Source organism: Peromyscus maniculatus, chromosome 16 (assembly GCF_049852395.1).
Source record: "Peromyscus maniculatus bairdii isolate BWxNUB_F1_BW_parent chromosome 16, HU_Pman_BW_mat_3.1, whole genome shotgun sequence".
NCBI lineage: Eukaryota > Metazoa > Chordata > Mammalia > Rodentia > Cricetidae > Peromyscus > Peromyscus maniculatus.
The window spans coordinates 15,719,644-15,738,724 of record NC_134867.1 but is presented as its reverse complement, the minus strand read 5'-3'; the positions used below and the strand labels follow the sequence as shown (position 1 = coordinate 15,738,724).

Here is a 19,081-nt window from a genome sequence, read left to right as displayed (position 1 = left end):
CTTAGTTGACTTCTGGCCAGTGGTGCTAAGATTGCTTTTTTTTCTGCAGAAGGGTTTCCTAGCATTTGCAGGTTGGGTTTTAAGTGTTTCATACAAGGCCGTCTGGGTTAACTGATGATTCAGAACACATGTGGTATGCTGTTTGCCTGGAGGCTGACTCTTGGAACCATCCATGTGATTCCTTGCAAATCATGAAGGGTTTTTGTCATTTTTTTTCAATAAATACAGTTTTCCCATTCAACATGTTAACACAGTGAGTAATGGACTTTAAGTATGGTTGAAAATTATCTTCCCTCCCAGTGTAAAAGTTAAAAACAGAGGCTCAGAAATTACTGTCATGGGTCTAAACGTCCTTGAGAGTTTAGTGACTCCTTCTGTCTCCATGGTTGTCATTGATGGAAGTCAAGTTTCTGAGGTTTGCATAAAGTTACTTCTCCTTTAAGTCTCTGCTGCTGTGAAGAGTAGAATTACAGTCGTTAACATTTCCTCACTCTTTAAAATGCTGTAGCCAGTGACCTTCACAGTAGGAGATTCCTAATTAGGAGGTGAGAGAATCTCAGGAAAAAATTCAAGTCCCTGTGACTTGGGAGCTTGCCACACAGTATACACTCCCCGGCAGCACAGTGCACCCCTCACCAAGAAGATGATAGGACAGTGCAATAAGTGATTCATGGATTTTGAGATAGTTCCGAAACATACAGCTGACAACCTTTTCTGTGTCTAAATAACTACAGCTAAGTGATAAAGGCAGCTCGTGTTTAAAAAACAATAGCAAAAGACTATAGACATTTCACTAAGGAATATTTTTGAATATCCAGTACACAAGTGTGGAAAAAGACTTGATAGAATCTTGTCATCATAGAAGTTCAGATTAAAGTCACTATGAGATATCACTATACAGCCGTTAAAATGACTACAGTTAAATAACCTAACACCAAACGGTGGTATGAATGTGGCACTATGACTCTAGCTTTGATGCATTGCTGATGAGAATGTAAAATGAGGCAAACACTTAAGAATGGACTTTGTCTTTAAACATTTGGCCCGCTGTTTGTCAATTATTTACCTAAGATGAGTAAAAGCATATACAAAAAAAACTTAACACAAAGATGATGAAAATGTGTATAATATGATAGATGCACTTTAAAAAAAATCAAGGTTCACTTAATTTAACATTTATAGTTTTCACTCTATAGAAAGTTTTCTACACTCAGAAAAATAAGCATTAAATTGTAATTTTTAAATAAATTTTCTCAATGGTGAAGATTAGTAATTCTGGGAGTGTGTGTGTGTGTGTGTGTGTGTGTGTATTCATTCTAAGTTTGTAAAAATAAACCATATATTTAGAATAGGAGCCAGGTTTTTGCTATTGGTCATATATGGAGGAGCAGAACGTCTCTGTGGTATTGGGTTGAGATTGGGGGTATCATTTTGAGCTCATAGTTTCTCATAGAAGGATAGATAGAAATATATTATTGATGTTAAAATATTCAGTATCCTATTTTTCCTTTGAGACAGCATCTCATGTAGTAAGACTGTCCCCTTGCTATGTAGCCAAGGGGAATTCTTGAATATCGGATTCTCCTGCCTCTCTATCCCTAGTGCTGGGATTATACCATTTTCAGATTCGGATTTATAAACATTATTCAGTTTACAAAAGGGGGGTATCTCTTGAGAAATCATTTATTCTATGTCTGGGGCAGACAAAGTATAAGGCAAACCTAGAGCATCTTATTCACAGAAAGAGAAATTGAATTCAATATTTCAGTTTAGGATTCAAATTAGCTATATAAGGAAATTAGAAATTGTGCCAAGTTTGGTGGCACACCTTGGGAGGCTGAGGCAAGATTGGCAGTTCAAGGCTGTTTGGACTGCATAGAAGTCCTGATCAGGAAGAGGAGGAAGGGGAATTGTTATTCATGTCTTCACAATAAAAAAGAAACAACCCCAGAATCAATTTTGTATTAAAATCAAACTGAAACCAGGTATAGTGGCTCACACCTTTAATCCCAACACTTGGGAGGCAGAAGCAGGCAGATCTCTGTGAGTTCGAGGTCAGTTTGGTCTACATAGTGAGTTCCAGGACAGCCGGGCTGCATAGTGAAACCCTGTCTCACTACAAACGAACAACAAGAAGAAAAACTATGTCACAAGGAAATCAGTGCCCAAGGTGGAAGACAGGTGAACATTGAGAGCCATATCTTCCCAGCAGAAGTCATTAGAGCCAAGACGTGGTAAGGAAATGAAATCTGAAATATAGTTGTTAACTGAGTGTAAACATTTGTGTTCAAAATTGCTGGAGCCCAACGTTAGGAAACCTTCACCCTTCCATGAGACTTTTCCTTCCAGGAGCCTTTTCAGGGTCTTACAGTGAAGATGGTGGTGTATGCGGGGCGGGTGCCTTTGAACTTCCAAAGGGAGGCTGGAAATGGGAACCATCCCGAGTCTAGTCATTAGGGAAAGAGAGTCTAGTTGCAGACACCACTAGCATTCTTGTTTTATGGAAAGGGGACAACACTGGGAAGTGCTTATGAACTCCCAGCCTGTGTGTGGCACAGGTCTATAGCAACTGAAATCTAGTTATAAACTCAGTAGTTTTGATAAATTCATAATTCTAAAGCATATTCAAAATTAAGCATCCTCATTAAAGACTTCAAAAGAAAATGGTATAGATAGATTTAAACATTTTAATAGCTTTGTTAAGCCTTAATTCATATACCATATGACTCATCTAATATGTACAAGTTCATGGTCTCTGATACATTTAGAGTTGGGCAACCAACACCACAATTCTAGAGCATTTTCATCACTCAAAAGCATTTTCTAGACTCAGGAGCAGTTACTACTCATTTTTCACCAATCCCCTAAGCATGAGCAACCATTAATCTTTTTTTTTTTTTTGCCTCAAAAAAAAAAAAAAGGTAACCCCAGTCTATTCTGGACTTTTCTTATAAGTAGAATCATATGATATGTAGCTGGGTATAAATAGAATCATATGATATGTGGCTGTGTGTGTGTGTGTGTGTGTGTGTGTGTGTGCCTAGCTTTGAGGTTCATCCATATGGTATCTCATATCAGCATTTCATTTTTTTAAATCAGTGAATAACATTTCCTTGAATGCGTATCTTGTGTTACGTTCTTTTTGTTAGTTAAAGGACAAGTGAAATTGTTTCTACCTTTTGACTATGATAATGTTGCTGTAGATGCTCACATACATGTTTTTATGTAGCTGTGCAGTGTATGAGATTCCCAGTTCTCTCCGATGCCTTGTTTTCTAACTTGTATTTTAACTGTCTTGGTGGGTAGTGAAGCAGTGTTCACTGTGGGTGTGATTTGCACCTTACTGACTGTTGCTGGTGCTGACCCTTTCGTGTGCCTATTCTCCATTCATGCACCCTTCCTGTTTATTTAGATCCATCGCTTAGGATGCCATTCACTTCTTCATTCTTAAAAAAAGAATTTACTCTCAAGGAGTGTAGACGTGCTCTGGCTATTGTTAAGAGGGTGCAGTCTATGGCTGCTTGGCACCACAACCTGTGTACTTGTGAGAGGAAAACACGTGATAGGAGAGTGTATTGGAGAAAGCTACTTAGCTGTGGCATCTAGGAAGCCTGGAGAAGAGGAGGAGCTGGGAACCCGTCCCCTTGGAGGACATGCGTCCAGTGACTTAACCTTCCACGAGACTCCACACCCTAAGGACTCCTGTCACCTTCCAGGAGTGCCATAGCTGAGGACCTCACCTCAACATGTGACATTTGGGGGCATTCAAGATTTAAACTAGAAAACACATTTCAAAGTCAGGTTGTCTCTCTTTATTACCGAGTTAATAAGAGTTTTTATCCTAGATAAAAATTACTTATTAGCTACAAGGTATGCATTTTCCCCTTCCCATTCTGTGGGCTTTTGAAAATTTCTTGTTGAAATATAAATTTGAGGTCCTTTAGTATTCAACTACCATACAGAATAGTTGAACAATTTGCTAAGTTTATTGATGATGTTAATTGCTGTTGGCCTTTTGTTTCTGAAAGAAAACTCATGTTTTTTAATTTTTAAAAATTTATTTGTATTGTTTTATATGTATGAGTATTTTACATGCATGTGTGACTAAGTGTCACCTGTGTGCCTAGTGCCTGTGAGGATTCTTTGGAATTGGAGTTTCAGACAGTTGTGAACTGCCAGATGGATGCTGGGAATTGGACCTCAGGTCTTCTGGAAGAGCAGGGTGCTCTTTACTCCACTGAGGCCCTGAAAACCCAGACATTTACAGAAACAATTTAACTAGATAGGTCTTTCTTGATTTCTTATTACCATTCTTTAAAGTATCTAAGATGAATTTTAAAATCAGAATCAGAATGCTAGTTTTACTTTGAATCTGATTATCTTTACATTGAAAACCCCCAAAAAATTAATGTGTGTGATCATTCTGGCCAAAATATATGAACAAAATTTTTGATTCACAAGCTAGAATTTTATTTTTGCCTAAGGTTATCAAACATTAGTTAATTTAATGACATTTATTATGAAGTGTACATTTTCTTAGAGATTCAATCTTGAAACTGCTGTTAGCTGTTCATTTGTTTGTTTATTTAAGAACAGGTGTTACAAAAAGAAAATGGTATGTCACAGTGTAGGGCTTTTGGCAGTATGCAAATTGAGTTTTATAGTTACTAAAATTCAAGATAATTACTGATTTCTTTTGTATTACAATAATTTTAAATTAAATGAGCTTTCAGATATTATTTCAACAACTTTCTGATATATTAGCCACTAAAGAATACTTATAATGTATTTAACATATATACTTCTACTTTCAACAACTTTCTGATATATTAACCATTAAAGAATACTTACACTACATATAATATTTTGCTCTTCTGTTGCAGTTGTTCAATCTAGAAACAGGGTCCTTAATTCACTTCATTCTAACTCCCGTGTGAAAAGAGGAAAATAAGGGCATTATGTTTTTATTGTTGGCATTTGAAAGAAATTATAAGGAGAAAATGAGATAAGAATGAAACAGTTTTCTAGCAGGTTCTGTGGCAAGTCCTCTTCGAAGGCATTTCAAGGCTTTTGGGCTCACAGGAAGGCATGGTGGCAACGGTATGAAGCAGCTGGTCATGTGTGTTCCCCTAAAGAAGCAGAGATGGCTGATCCTCAGGTTACCTCCCTCCTGCTGTTTACTGTGGGGGGGGGGACCCTCAGCTTAGGGTGCTACTCACAGCTGGATAGGTCTTCTCGACTCAGTTAAAATGAACCTTCAAAGACATACCCAAAGGTTTGTCTCTTAGATGATTCTAGACCCTGTCTAGTTGGCAATCAAGATTAGCCATCACAGCCACTGAGTGGAGTGTTATAGACTGAAATACAGTATGTCTTACACGACCATCTAATTCTGTAGTTTTATATTTCCCATTTAGTAGTTTGTTTCTTATGTGTTTTGTCCTTTTGTACCCCTATTGCTGCCTTATGTGGTAAATAGGTGGTTTTAGTATGTTCTTTTATTTCCCTTACGTCTTTTTTTATATAGTTTTTAAGATTGTTGTCTTTGTGGTCATTTTACTTCCCATCTTAAGGGGTGGTGTTTTATTAACCCTGGGTAGTCTACTGTACAGTTTTGCTCAGCTGGATGCAGTCTTTTCTCCTCCTATGTTCTGTTGTCACCACGCCGAGTCCATCTTTCTGTCCGTCTTGTCTGTTGTCTTTATCTGTGCAGTCACCTTGCTCCTCGCTCCTCAGTTGTGTGCATTTCAGTCACTGCGCATTTCCATTGCTGCCTGGAGTAAAACGCCCTTTGGTTAATTTTGCTAGAACCTGGATTCTTTGGTCATGTTTTTTCCCTTTGATAACTCTGTCATTCCCAGTACCTTTCAGACTCGGTGGTTTCTAAATAAGCCGTCTATGAATCTCACTGAAGCAATTTTGTATGTGATGACATTTTTCTTCTGCCACTTTAAAATATGTATTTGTCATTTGGTGGTTTGATTATATGTTCAGATGTGGCTTTCTTTGAGTTTATGTTACATTAAACCTCCTAGGTTTTTTAATACTCATTTTTAATTAAAGATGTGTTAGTCATTGTTTCTTCAAATATTCTCCCTGCTTCTCTTTTGTAGCCCTTCTTTCTGAGGCTCACACTGTGTTTGCAAATGGCATGCTTGCTTGATGGCATCCCAAAGTTTCCTGAAACTGCATTTTTTAAATTCATTTTTATTTCTCATATTTGAGAATTTAAATTGATCTATTTTCAAGTTCACTTTTTTTTTTTTTTTTAAAGCCAGTTCAATGACAAGACACCAGTGATGCTCAATATTTGAACAGTCTTCCTGGAGATAGACTTTGATGTCCATGCTAAGGTCTAGTATAAAGGAGGCCGCTCTTCTTGCATGCCAGTCACTAGTGCTTCTGACTGGCCAGCTGTAAAGTGAGGGTCCCATGACCTGCTGTCCTCATGTCTCATTAATTTCTAGAGCATCTGACAGAACTCAGACAGGTCATCTACTGTACGGAATATTGTGAGGGGACAGGAATACACAGATTCGGGAGATAAGCAGGGAAGGGGGCAGGCAGAGCTTCATCCGTCTTATGGCATGTTTCCCTTCAGGAACTTTGGTTGCTGTGTCCTCCCTCACATGGGCCTGCTCAGTTGTCACTCCATCTTCAGTCCCTTTGTCCTCCATGAAGTTAGAGCTGGGACTGAAAGTTCCTGCCTCCCTGATTGTGTGCGGGGAACCCCTGGTGACTAGTTATCTCCTTAATACAGAAAACACAAAAGAATGGCGAGGTGTGTGGTTTGGGAGTAAAGCACTGGCCTAGCATGTGCCAGGTCCCGGGGTTTCATCAACAGCACTGAGCAGTGAACAGAAACAAAGACACATCACTTTACGGGTACAGGGGTTTTAAGATCTATGTCCCAAGAATCAGGGACGTAGAACAGATATGTATTTTTCCTTTTATCACAAAATGTTTCTTAGTAATTTCAGTTATTTTTCTTTTCAAATCCAGTTTTTGTTTAGTTCATTTTCATAGTTCCTATGTTTTCACTGATACACATATCAAAACATGTGCTGTAAAATTATATCATTTTTCTTATAGATTATACCTTAATAAGATTTCCGGAGACAAGGAAATAAATGTTTCCTTAGATCCACATGTCACCTAGAAATAGCCAATACCCTAAAACTTTAAGGATTTAAGATAATTTATTAAATTAAAATACTTATTTTGGTTAATTTTACAAAAATATTCTTAAAAGAATGCAGTATGTGTACTATCTTTCAGTGTAGTATAGTGGCTAGGTTTCTGGACTGAAGGCAAGGTTCTTTACTAGGCTGCAACTCTGAAGTACCAGTTGTCTACCTGTAGACTTCTCAGAGAAGCTTCTGATTTTAGACTGCTTTCTCTCAGCCGAGCCTAGCCCTGACTAATGAAGTTGAAATAGAATAGTTTATAGAATTGTTTAGCTCTGATAAGCCTGCAGATGTGTGGTCCCACACACTTATGTGAGGTAGTGCTGTTGTAAGGCAACTGATAGGATCCGTACCTTGTAAAGAGAAGCAATGCTATTATGGAATCATAGATTTTACAGTAAAAACTGCTGCTATAAAGCCGGTGATTTACATACTTAGTTTTGTACAAGTCTCTTTAACTTTTGAGTGTCTTGTTTTGTTTCTCCTCATTTTCTCTTCTGTGATACCCATTCCATATTAGAGCTGCTAGTGTTATGCCAGGCAATTCATGTGTAGTTGTTTGGAATGTGTGAGGCACCAAGCCATCCCTGAGGACCAGAGAAAGGCAGATCTGTGTTGATACAGTCAATGTGGCTGTGAATGGGACTGAAAGCATTCAGAATGGGAAATTAAATAAACTGGAATTCTTATCAGATCATAGGCCCATTTTTTTTCCTATATCAGAGTTTTCATGGATTTTCTTTTCTTCAGTTACGTTCAGGCTTTTACTTCATTCTTTTGTCCCTGAACAGTTATTCTATTTTGTTGGACATTCTTTCATTTTGTAAAAACATTGCATGTGTTTTGTGCTTGAGTCCTGAAATTACTGTGTTCCTTCAAACATAAACAGTTCCTATGAAGGCCCAAAGAATTTGTCATCAAATGAGTTAAGGAAACAACAGTTTTAAACAAAACAAGAACTGAGAAGTTAAAAGATTAAGGAAGCCAACATTAACTTTTTTTTAGAAATTGAGTGTTTAAATTAATGTTTTAGAGTTTGTCAACCAGCTTTTAAATCTAACTTCAGTTACTAAAATGCTATATGCCTTAGACCAGTGGTTCTCAACCTGTGGGTTGCGACCTTTTGGGGTCACATCAGGTATCCTGTGTATCATATATTTGCATTATGATTCTTTTTTTTTTTTTTTTTTTGGTTTTTCGAGACAGGGTTTCTCTGTGTAGCTTTGCGCCTTTCCTGGCACTCACTTGGTAGTCCACGCTGGCCTCGAACTCACAGAGATCCGCCTGCCTCTGCCTCCCAAGTGCTGGGATTAAAGGCGTGCGCCACCACCGCCCGGCCTTGCATTATGATTCTTAACAGTAGCAAAATTACAGTTATGAAGTAGCAATGAAATAACTATGGTTGTGGGTCACCACAACATGAGAACTGTATTAAAGGGTTGCAGCGTCAGGAACATTGAGAACTTAGACTATGTTAGCCCATGTGATCCTTGGCAAAGTTGTTTCTAAGTTTTAGGAAGAAATAGGTGTACATTTAGCCTGGTGCCTTCTACATTGTTTCTACCTTTTCCCTAAATAATATATTCCCAGATTTCTGTAATTCCAAAGCTTCTGAATACAAACATAATTTCTGACTTCTACTAAGCAGAAAATGTGAAAAGTGGTATATAGTTGTTTTTAAAGATACTTCATTAATGGAAATAAAAATTTATAATGTTCTCTTAAGCATTTTAACTAAAATTCCATTAAGATACATGGATCATAAAAAGACACTACAGTTACTTGTGACATGTTACTAGTGATTCTGTAAATCACTGGTCTTGAATTTATTTGTCAACTTACAGGAAACATTTCTATGTCTCTACATCCTTCAACCTCTAGTTTAGCATATTTACTGTTAACTCAATTGTGGTTTATATGTACGAGGGTAGTTTTTCAAACTTTCATTCATGAGATATTTAGAAAGCATGTAAGCAGGTCATCAGTAGATTGATATCTTTTCTTTCTTTCTTTTTTTTTTTTTTGGTTTTTCGAGACAGGGTTTCTCTGTGTAGCTTTGCGCCTTTCCTGGGACTCACTTGGTAGTCCAGGCTGGCCTCGAACTCACAGAGATCCACCTGGCTCTGCCTCCCGAGTGCTGGGATTAAAGGCGTGCGCCACCACCGCCCGGCGATATCTTTTCTTAAGATCCATTCATCATTATAATCAATTTTCTTTATTTGAAGAATTTTAAACTATAATTTCAGGAAATAATTTTATTTAGAAATGAATTTACTACATAATTTGCTTTTAATTTAAAATAATTTTTTATTCCTCTGAAATTAAGTTTCATAACTGCTGGTACAAGTAGACACTCAATTTCCAGTGCAGTGACAACACTTTTTCTAAGTTTTCAAAAATAGAATGGCTGGTGGTTCATATCAGAATATTGCAGCCCACAGCTTCTTATGTAAATCGGTGATAGAGGACTTGCCTCACACACTTGTGGCCTAGGAATTCTAGATCTTATCTGTTGTGGAACTGACCTTTCTAGTATTGCTGTACTTTATATAATCACTTCTAAATGTGTTGTTTCTGTTTGTAACAATACCTTAAAAATCAGACAGGTGGATGTGGTGGTATACACCTTCATTCCCAGCGCTCTGGAGGCAGAGACAGGTTGGGTCTGTGAGTTCCAGGACATTCAGGGCTACATAAAGAGACCCTGTCTCTGGGGTGGGGGGCGGGGAGACCAGTATTATTTATAATAAAATGTCCATAGTATTTTCTGTATGTTTTCTATAAATTTCAGCCCGAAATGGGAAATAGTAATCAGTAAAATAGCCACTTCTACCAAAAGAAAAGGCCAAGTGATCAGAGTGAGGAAAAGGTAATGGATAGAAAGAAGCTTGGAGATTTTTTCTGACAGAAATAGCTCAGTGGTAGTGATTGGCAGCAAGAGAAATATGGATGTGTTCTCCCATCACTGCTGTTCTCTGAATCAGACGAATGGCATGCGCCCAAGATGAGCTAAGGCCAGTGCTCTGAGGACAGGACCACTCCATTGCCCTGCCAGACTCAGGGAAGTAATGGTGCCCCTGCCTTGTGTTTCTGTTGTAATTTAACCTCATCATGGATTTTGGTTTTGTGGCAGTTTTTTTCTTTCCCTTCTCCTTTTGAGTCTTACTAGTATTTCTTTCTTTTCAAAAAGAGACTTAGTTTTTATTTATGTGTGTGCATGAGAGCATGCATGAATTTATGTGCACCACATGTGTGCAGGAGCTCATGGAGGTCACAAGAGGGTAGGGCCTGGGAACTAAACCCAGATCTTGCAAGAGCAGTGAGTACTGAGCCATTTCTCCAACCCCCATGTCTTTCTTTATCTTGGCTGTGCCCAGGTAGTGTGCTAGTGAGTCAGTACTGTTTTTGCACCTGAAAACTGTGCAGTCTTGTAGGTTTCTCACTTTTGGGTCCCCGACTCCCATCACATTGTATCTCCCTGTAAAACCATTCCATCAAATAGGAAGTTTAAATATGCAGAAGTCCATTTCTATTACATACAATTGATCCATAAGTTGTTTTGTTTTCTTCCTAACAGCAAAATTTTATCCTTACTTCTCTTTCTAGTCCCAATAGCAAAATTTCACACACTGGAACTACTTATTTTCTCCTAGAGCTATCTCTGTCTTAGGGAAATTTCTCAGGTAAAAACATTAATGCAAAGATGTAGTCATTGATTTTAGTAAGTGTTCAGTGATTTTTGTAAGCTTTATAACACTGTGATTCAATGAGATAACATAAAACTAGTCAGATTGTAATAATAAAGTAGCTACATATCTTTTCACTAAAACTGTATAGCATTTAAATAATATATTACAGTGTTTATGATTACAAAATGCTTAGAAATGTTTTATGATTAAGTATGGTTAAGATAGGTGGCTATAGACTAATTTTCTTCTACCTTACATAAGCTATATCGCCGTTAGAACATTTGAATGACTTGAATTCTGAATGTTATATTGTTACATGTGTCTCAAGACTAAAGTTTATAATGTGTTACATTTTAGGTCAGAAGACATGTCTTCATCTACATGGCATCTTTCCTTACCTCTATGTGCCATACGATGGTTATGGACAGCAGCCAGAAAGCTATCTTTCTCAGATGGCATTCAGTATCGACAGAGCACTTAATGTGGCTTTAGGCAATCCATCTTCCACTGCTCAGCATGTGTTCAAAGTGTCATTAGTATCAGGAATGTAAGTATATGATAATATCCTTTAAATTTTGCTTCTCTGTATTTCTTTTTTAATTAAATTAAAATGTTATTTTAATTAGAGGAAAACACTCAAATGAAATGTATTTTGTTCGTATTTGTTTTACTTTCATAATACTGGAGCTGTGGTGAATTTCTTTTTGAAGCTTTGCAAAGTAACTTTTTGCTGGAATGAAAAAGAAATGGCTGCCAGTTGTTTTTGTTTTGACCTTCCCCATTTCTCTGCTTCCTGGAACTGATGGAATTCATGTAGTTCGTGTTTACTTTATGGCACCTTTTCTGTATATACTGTTGTAGGTCCTCAGAATGTTGCTCTGCTTCTTATCACTGTACCAAACACCTGAGACAATCACCTTATAAAATCCCTTTGAGAACATGCTCCTAATGACTTAAAGACCTCCCACTAGACTATATTTTTAAAGATACTTTCTCAGTAGTGCCTTTAACTCATGGACTGTTGGAAGATATCCAAGATCTAAACCATTTTACTTGTATATTACTAAACAAAACAAAAATCCTTAGAGGTTATATTCTAAAAGCAAGAAAAAGGTAATAACCAGTACATATTACATGAAATAGATTTATTTATCTGTTACATAATAGTTGGTAGAGAAGAAAAGAAGATGTCACTTTATAAGAATATAAGACTTGTAACAGTTTTAGATAGGGTGCTCAGAAAGGATCTCATTGATAAGATCAGTGATGTTGCTATCACATGGATATAAAATATAAAAGATGGAAGTAAGTAGGAGTCCAGGTTTCTGGAGTGAAAGAAATAAGGAGAGGACAGAAGGAGAGTAGGTGGGTGTGTGTGAGAAGACGATCATGTAGACCACTAATTTTCAAGGTACAGTGTCCATACTTTGGCTTCTACTATCTCTAGCATTGGCTATATTTGATTTGACAGTTGTGAGATTGTGGTTCTCAAATCTGAGGACAGGGATTGCACCTGAACGGTGGCATGGTGAAATCCAGGGCTTTCCATATGCTACTTTTAGCCACCCTCTGACTGCAGGAAGAACACTAAGTCAGGTCTCTTATTTGGAGACTTGACAATTCTACAATAGCTTTGCTGTATTCTTTCTTTTTGAATTACAGTGCAGTGGAAGATAACTCACAGCTCCTGCCTGCATTTCTTCTTCCTTTACCTTGGATCACATCAGTAGCTAAGGCTGATGGTCATCCCCAGCCTCTTTGTCTCTCTGTTCATCTCCTTTCACGAGTTCTCCCTGATATATTCCAGACATTGCATTTCTTTCTCAGAGCGCTTGAACTGAATGAGAAACTCTGTTGATTAGGGACCAGCAATCTGTATTTTAATAAGCTTTCTGTCAATTCTGATGTATACTCAAATTTGAGAGTCACTATAGGAGGCTATTTTGTGAACTTGGAATTTTTTTTCTGAGCTGCTGCATGGTACTGAGCAGCCAAGGTATGACTGTAACTAGAGTTCCTTTAGCAACTGTACAGGGGAGCAAAGATTTGGGAAGATGTGGGTAGAGAAGCAGGAGGTACAGTAGGACTAGATCATCAGTCTAGGTGATAAAGTATGGTAGCCTGAACTAGGGTAGGGTAGTAGCAAGGAAGTAATGCAAAGATCAGCTTCTGGATATATACTGAGGGTTGTCGAGATTTCCTGTTCAGTTGGTTGAGAGTTGTGAGATATGTCAGGAATGACAACAGAACTTTTTGTTGCTCAGAATTTTGAGTGTATTGGTGGAACATTTTGGAGGAAAGGTCTGGCGGCCATGCTTGGATGTTTTGGGTTTATATGTCTGTATGATCAAAGTATAGACCTTACATTTTTCTACTTTGTTACATCTTAATCTAGACTTCTTTGTATTTTTTAGTTGGATTCTTTTTCCTATAGTTTCACTCCAAATCAGTAAACAAAACAAAATCCACTCTTCTCAAAATGTAATTGGACCATTTAAAAAAAATGTCCATAGTGCTCATGAAATGTAGCTTCAACTTTCTAACTGTAGCTCCATATCTGACCTCTGTCTACCTCCTATTTGTTGTTTTCCATCCAGAGACACTGATCTTTTTTTCAGCTCTGTGTATAATAGACTGTTTTCCACCAGAGTTCTTTGTACAAGCATGACTACTTTAGGTCATGATCATCAATGTTCTATATATTAGCCCATTCTTTGTTTACTTTAGCACTTAACACAACTGTTTTAATTTTTGCTCTTAATTTTATGTTTTTCCACTAGTTTAAAAGTTCAGTCACAGAAAGAACCATGTTTACTTCTCTATTAGTACACACTAGAACCTTTTCATAATGTTGAACACCTTATTAGCCAAAAGAGAGACAATAATAGGATGTAGATACTGCTGTGGATAAGATACAGCTACAGATACTGGGAGAGTGCTTGTTAGGAGGACTGTGTCACGTGGTTATAAAGGCTGAGAAGTTGCAGTAGTCTGAATGCTGAAACCCCTGGGGTGCAAGTCTAAAAAGCTTCAGAACCAGAAAGGTCAGTAGTATAATTCTCATCTCCAGGCTGTTGGTGGGAGTTCTAGAAACCAGAATCAAGATTTATGAGAGCTGGAGAGCTTGAACCTGTGGTCACTAAAAAAAAAGAAAAAGAAAAATTGTATCCCAGTTCTGGAAAAAGGAGAGAAAATCACCTTTTCTCTGTCTTTTTTGTTCACAGTATGATTTGGATGGTGCACACCTGCATGTAGACAAATCTTTCTTACGTATTCCCTAACTTAGCAAGCTAAAATTATTCAGAGACCTTCATGGTTAAAAGAAATAGAAGACAATGTATAGAATTCCTAAGCTATATTTTGGGGCAATATATATGAAACCAGAATCACATATTTCCAAATAATTATGGTTTAATAGTTAAAGACTTATTCAGTGTCTGAAATAAAGAAACTAATTGAAAAAAAAAAGATTGTTAGTGAACAAAGACAAAGCAAAGATAATATGGACCACATTCACGGAGGTTTTCTTCCCATTTATTTGGGTAAAGTTGACCTATCTCCTGAGAGCTGTGTGAAAAATACCACAACAGTAGGAAAAATTTGGAATTTACCAATAACAAAATGAGATTTCATGTGTATTAGTCAAGGTTTTCTAGGGGAACAGAATTGATAAAATCTACATACACATATAAAGGGGATGTGTTAGAGTGGCTTACAGGCTGTGGTCCGGCTAGTCCAACAGTGGTTGTTTCCCAACAAAAAGTTGAAGAGTCTATTCAGCAATTGTGCAGCTTATGAAGCTGGTTGTCTCAGCTGATCTTCAGTGAATGCTGAATCCTGAAGAAGTAGACTGAAGGAGTGATTGTCGCAGCAATAAGATAGATGAACTTGCCGATGAGATTGAGGGCAAGCAGGCCAAAAGCTTCTTCCTTCCACATCCTTTATAGAGATTTAGGGTGAGTCTTCCTTCTTCAAATGGTCTAATCAAGAAAAATCCCTCACAGGTATGCCCACCTGCTTGGGTTTTCAGTTAATTCCAGATGTGGTCAGATTGATACCCAAGAACAGCCATCACAGTGCCATATGTCTTTTATCCCTTTCTTCATAGAAACAGCAGCAAATTATAGAAGTAATAGTGTTGTACCTCACAACCTTTGGCCTCTATATGTATGTACACACATGCATACTACATACATGTGCATACATATGTGAGCATACATGCCACATATATAGGAAGAGGTAGTGAGTAGTATTTATAAAAAAATGATAGAGGTGGGTTGGTGATATGACTCAGTGGTTAAGGGCATTTGTTGTTGCAGAGAACCAGGGTTCAGTTCCTAGCACCCAGAACATGTGTCTTGCAGACGTGTAGCTTCAGTTTCAGGACATCCAATCTGACAGTTTCTCCTGGCCTCATTAGACACAAGGCACATCTGTAGTTTACTGACATACACATAAAATAAATAAATCTTAACAATAAAGGGTGAAAGGCAGAGTTGGTCAGAGATTACAGTTCTGAGGGAGGTGAGTTAAGCTGAGATCTAAATGAATACTGAAAGGAAGCTATGCAAAAGCCAGGAGCAGAGCTTTCCAGGCTGAGGAGATAGTAAGCAAGGGAACACATGAAGGAGGATCAGATACAGCAGGGAACACATGAGGAAGGATCAGATACAGGGATACATGGGGAGGATCAGATACAGCAGGGAACACATGAGGAAGGATCAGATACAGGGATACATGAGGAGGATCAGATACAGGAGTACAGGGGGAGGATCAGATACAGCAGGGAACACACAGGGAAGGATCAGATACAGGGATACATGGGGAGGATCAGATACAGGGATACATGGGGAGGATCAGATACAGGGATACATGGGGAGGATCAGATACAGGGATGCATGGGGAGGATCAGATACAGCAGGGAACACATGAGGAAGGATCAGATACAGGGATACATGGGGAGGATCAGATACAGGAGTACAGGGGGAGGATCAGATACAGGGATACATGGGGAGGATCAGATACAGGAGTACATGGGGAGGATCAGATACAGGAGTACATGGGGAGGATCAGATACAGGAGTACAGGGGGAGGATCAGATACAGGGATACATGGGGAGGATCAGATACAGGGATACATGGGGAGGATCAGATACAGGGGTACATGGGGAGGATCAGATACAGGGGTACATGGGGAGGATCAGATACAGGGGTACATGGGGAGGATCAGATACAGGGGTACATGGGGAGGATCAGATACAGGGGTACATGGGGAGGATCAGATACAGGGGTACATGGGGAGGATCAGATACAGGGATACATGGGGAGGATCAGATACAGGGATACATGGGGAGGATCAGATACAGGGGTACATGGGGAGGATCAGATACAGGAGTACATGGGGAGGATCAGATACAGGGATACATGGGGAGGATCAGATACAGGGATACATGGGGAGGATCAGATACAGGGGTACATGGGGAGGATCAGATACAGGAGTACAGGGGGAGGATCAGATACAGGGGTACATGGGGAGGATCAGATACAGGGATACATGGGGAGGATCAGATACAGGGGTACATGGGGAGGATCAGATACAGGAGTACAGGGGGAGGATCAGATACAGGGATACATGGGGAGGATCAGATACAGGAGTACATGGGGAGGATCAGATACAGGGATACATGGGGAGGATCAGATACGGGGATACATGGGGAGGATCAGATACAGCAGGGAACACATGAGGAAGGATCAGATACAGGAGTACAGGGGGAGGATCAGATACAGGGATACATGGGGAGGATCAGATACGGGGATACATGGGGAGGATCAGATACAGCAGGGAACACATGAGGAAGGATCAGATACAGGGGTACATGGGGAGGATCAGATACAGGGATACATGGGGAGGATCAGATACAGGGGTACATGGGGAGGATCAGATACAGCAGGGAACACATGAGGAAGGATCAGATACAGGGATACATGGGGAGGATCAGATACAGGGATACATGGGGAGGATCAGATACAGGGGTACATGGGGAGGATCAGATACAGGGGTACAGGGGGAGGATCAGATACAGGGATACATGGGGAGGATCAGATACAGGAGTACATGGGGAGGATCAGATACAGGGATACATGGGGAGGATCAGATACAGGGATACATGGGGAGGATCAGATACAGGGATGCATGGGGAGGATCAGATACAGGGATACATGGGGAGGATCAGATACAGGAGTACATGGGGAGGATCAGATACAGGAGTACAGGGGGAGGATCAGATACAGGGATACATGGGGAAGGATCAGATACAGGGGTACATGGGGAGGATCAGATACAGGGGTACATGGGGAGGATAAGATACAGGGATACATGGGGAAGGATCAGATACAGGGATACATGGGGCAGGATCAGATACAGGGGTACATGGGGAGGATCAGATACAGGGGTACATGGGGAGGATCAGATACAGGGGTACATGGGGAGGATCAGATACAGGGATACATGGGGCAGGATCAGATACATCAGGGAATCAAATGGACAACCTAAAGTGGTTTTATATGGCCAGGGCAAAAGAATAGTGAGTGATAACGACAAGATTAAAGTGAGAGACAAGGATGAGATGGGGGCACATTTTAGATGTTGGGAACTAGCAAAATAAAAATTTTAATAGAAATTACTTGGTAACAGTAATACAGATAGCTCTGACCCAGAGTATGAGAAGTTTTTAAATTTTTAAAACTTTATTGTTGTATGAGTATGTATGCCGTGTCTGGTGGGTATGGGCACTTGTGTGCTGTGGCACATATATGGAATCAGATAACCTGGGATGTTGTCTTCACCTTCTGCCTTGAGTTGAGACAGATAACCTCAGATGTTGTCTTCACCTTCTGCCTTGAGTTGAGACAGAGCTTCTCTATTGTATTTCTCTGCTGTGTGCTAGGCTGCATGTGCTGGCCCATGAGTGTCCAGGGATTCTCTTGTCTCTGCTTTCCTTCTTGAAGGAACAGTGAGATTACAGACACCCATGTCGTGCACCTGGCCTCACATGCATTACTGGGATTTGAACTTAGGTTCTTGTGCTTTTGAATGGCAAGCACACACTGAGTCATCTCCCTAACTCCTTGTTCATGTATTGTTCTAACTACATCATCTTTGAAAAATCACAGTTTATCAGAGGCATTAGAGTTTTTGGTCCTCCTAAAATCATACGGAAACCTTAGCTGCTTCTGCTTTCATTGAAAACTTCTCTCCTTAGTATGCTCATTTGTATCTCCGTTTTCTTGTTAAGTCTCATATCCTGAGGTAACACAATAGGATGCTTAAGCCCTTAAACAGTTATTTATTTAGTTATTTAGTTGGGGGGCAGTGTCAGAGGACAACTCAGGGGACTTGGTACTCCTTCTACCATGTGGGTCCCAGAATTTAAACTTGGATCATCAGGTTTGGCGGCAGACACCCTTAACCACTGAGCCATCTTACCAGCCCCATTCAAGCTCTTAATTTCCAGTGTGTTCAATTTTCACTGGATTCATTTGATATGTATAGATGTTAAAGACATCAGCTATTAAAACGTGTCATGTGTTGACATACACATTTATATATAAAACACACACACATGTGAGTGCATATATATGATTATATACTTTGCCTCTCCCTGGTAAACTTGTGAAATTATTAAACAAAGCTGAGTAAGGAAGGTCATATAAATGCTGTTAAAGGGTACAGCACGAGTGATGGCAATAGTCTCCATTGTTTTGGGGTTTCTTGGACTTCCCATCTAACTTGAAGGGAGGCACTGCTTGCCAGTCCACTGCTCCTGAAGTGGAGGGCATTGTCTCCTCTGCTGTCCTCAGTTTTGCTTTTGTTAAAAAGCATTTCTCGAGCTGGGTAAGAATGTTTGCTGTCCAAGCATGTGGACCTGAGTTTGGATCTCCAGCACCCACATAAAAATCTCCGTGTGCGTGTCTATGTATGCTTATAACGCCAATGTTTTGAGGGGCAAAGACAGGAGAATTGCTGGGACTTGCTGGCTGTCAGCCTGGCTCCAAGTTCAGTAAATAGCTTACTTACTGTTTTATTATTGTGTGCAGAGACATCATGACCAAGGCAACTCTAACAAGAGAAAACATTTAATTGGGGTCTTGCGTATAGTTTCAGAGGCTTAGTCCATTATCATCATGGCATGGAGCATGATGGCAT

General features: G+C 39.3%; 1 protein-coding gene across 5 annotated transcripts in view; it reads left to right on the top strand.

Annotated features, from left to right (window-relative positions):
* The window catches only part of Rev3l (REV3 like, DNA directed polymerase zeta catalytic subunit), a 162,388-nt gene that overhangs the window by 36,335 nt on the left and 106,972 nt on the right, over positions 1–19,081 (top strand). For all 5 annotated transcript variants that reach the window (XR_013044982.1, XM_076552424.1, XM_016002786.3 and 2 more), the window contains one exon: positions 11,234–11,423. Coding sequence is in view for 4 of the 5 variants with exons in the window: in XM_006984301.4 (XP_006984363.1) it covers positions 11,234–11,423 (190 nt within the window). In the remaining variant the exon portion in view is untranslated. The remainder of the gene's footprint in view (positions 1–11,233; positions 11,424–19,081) is intronic.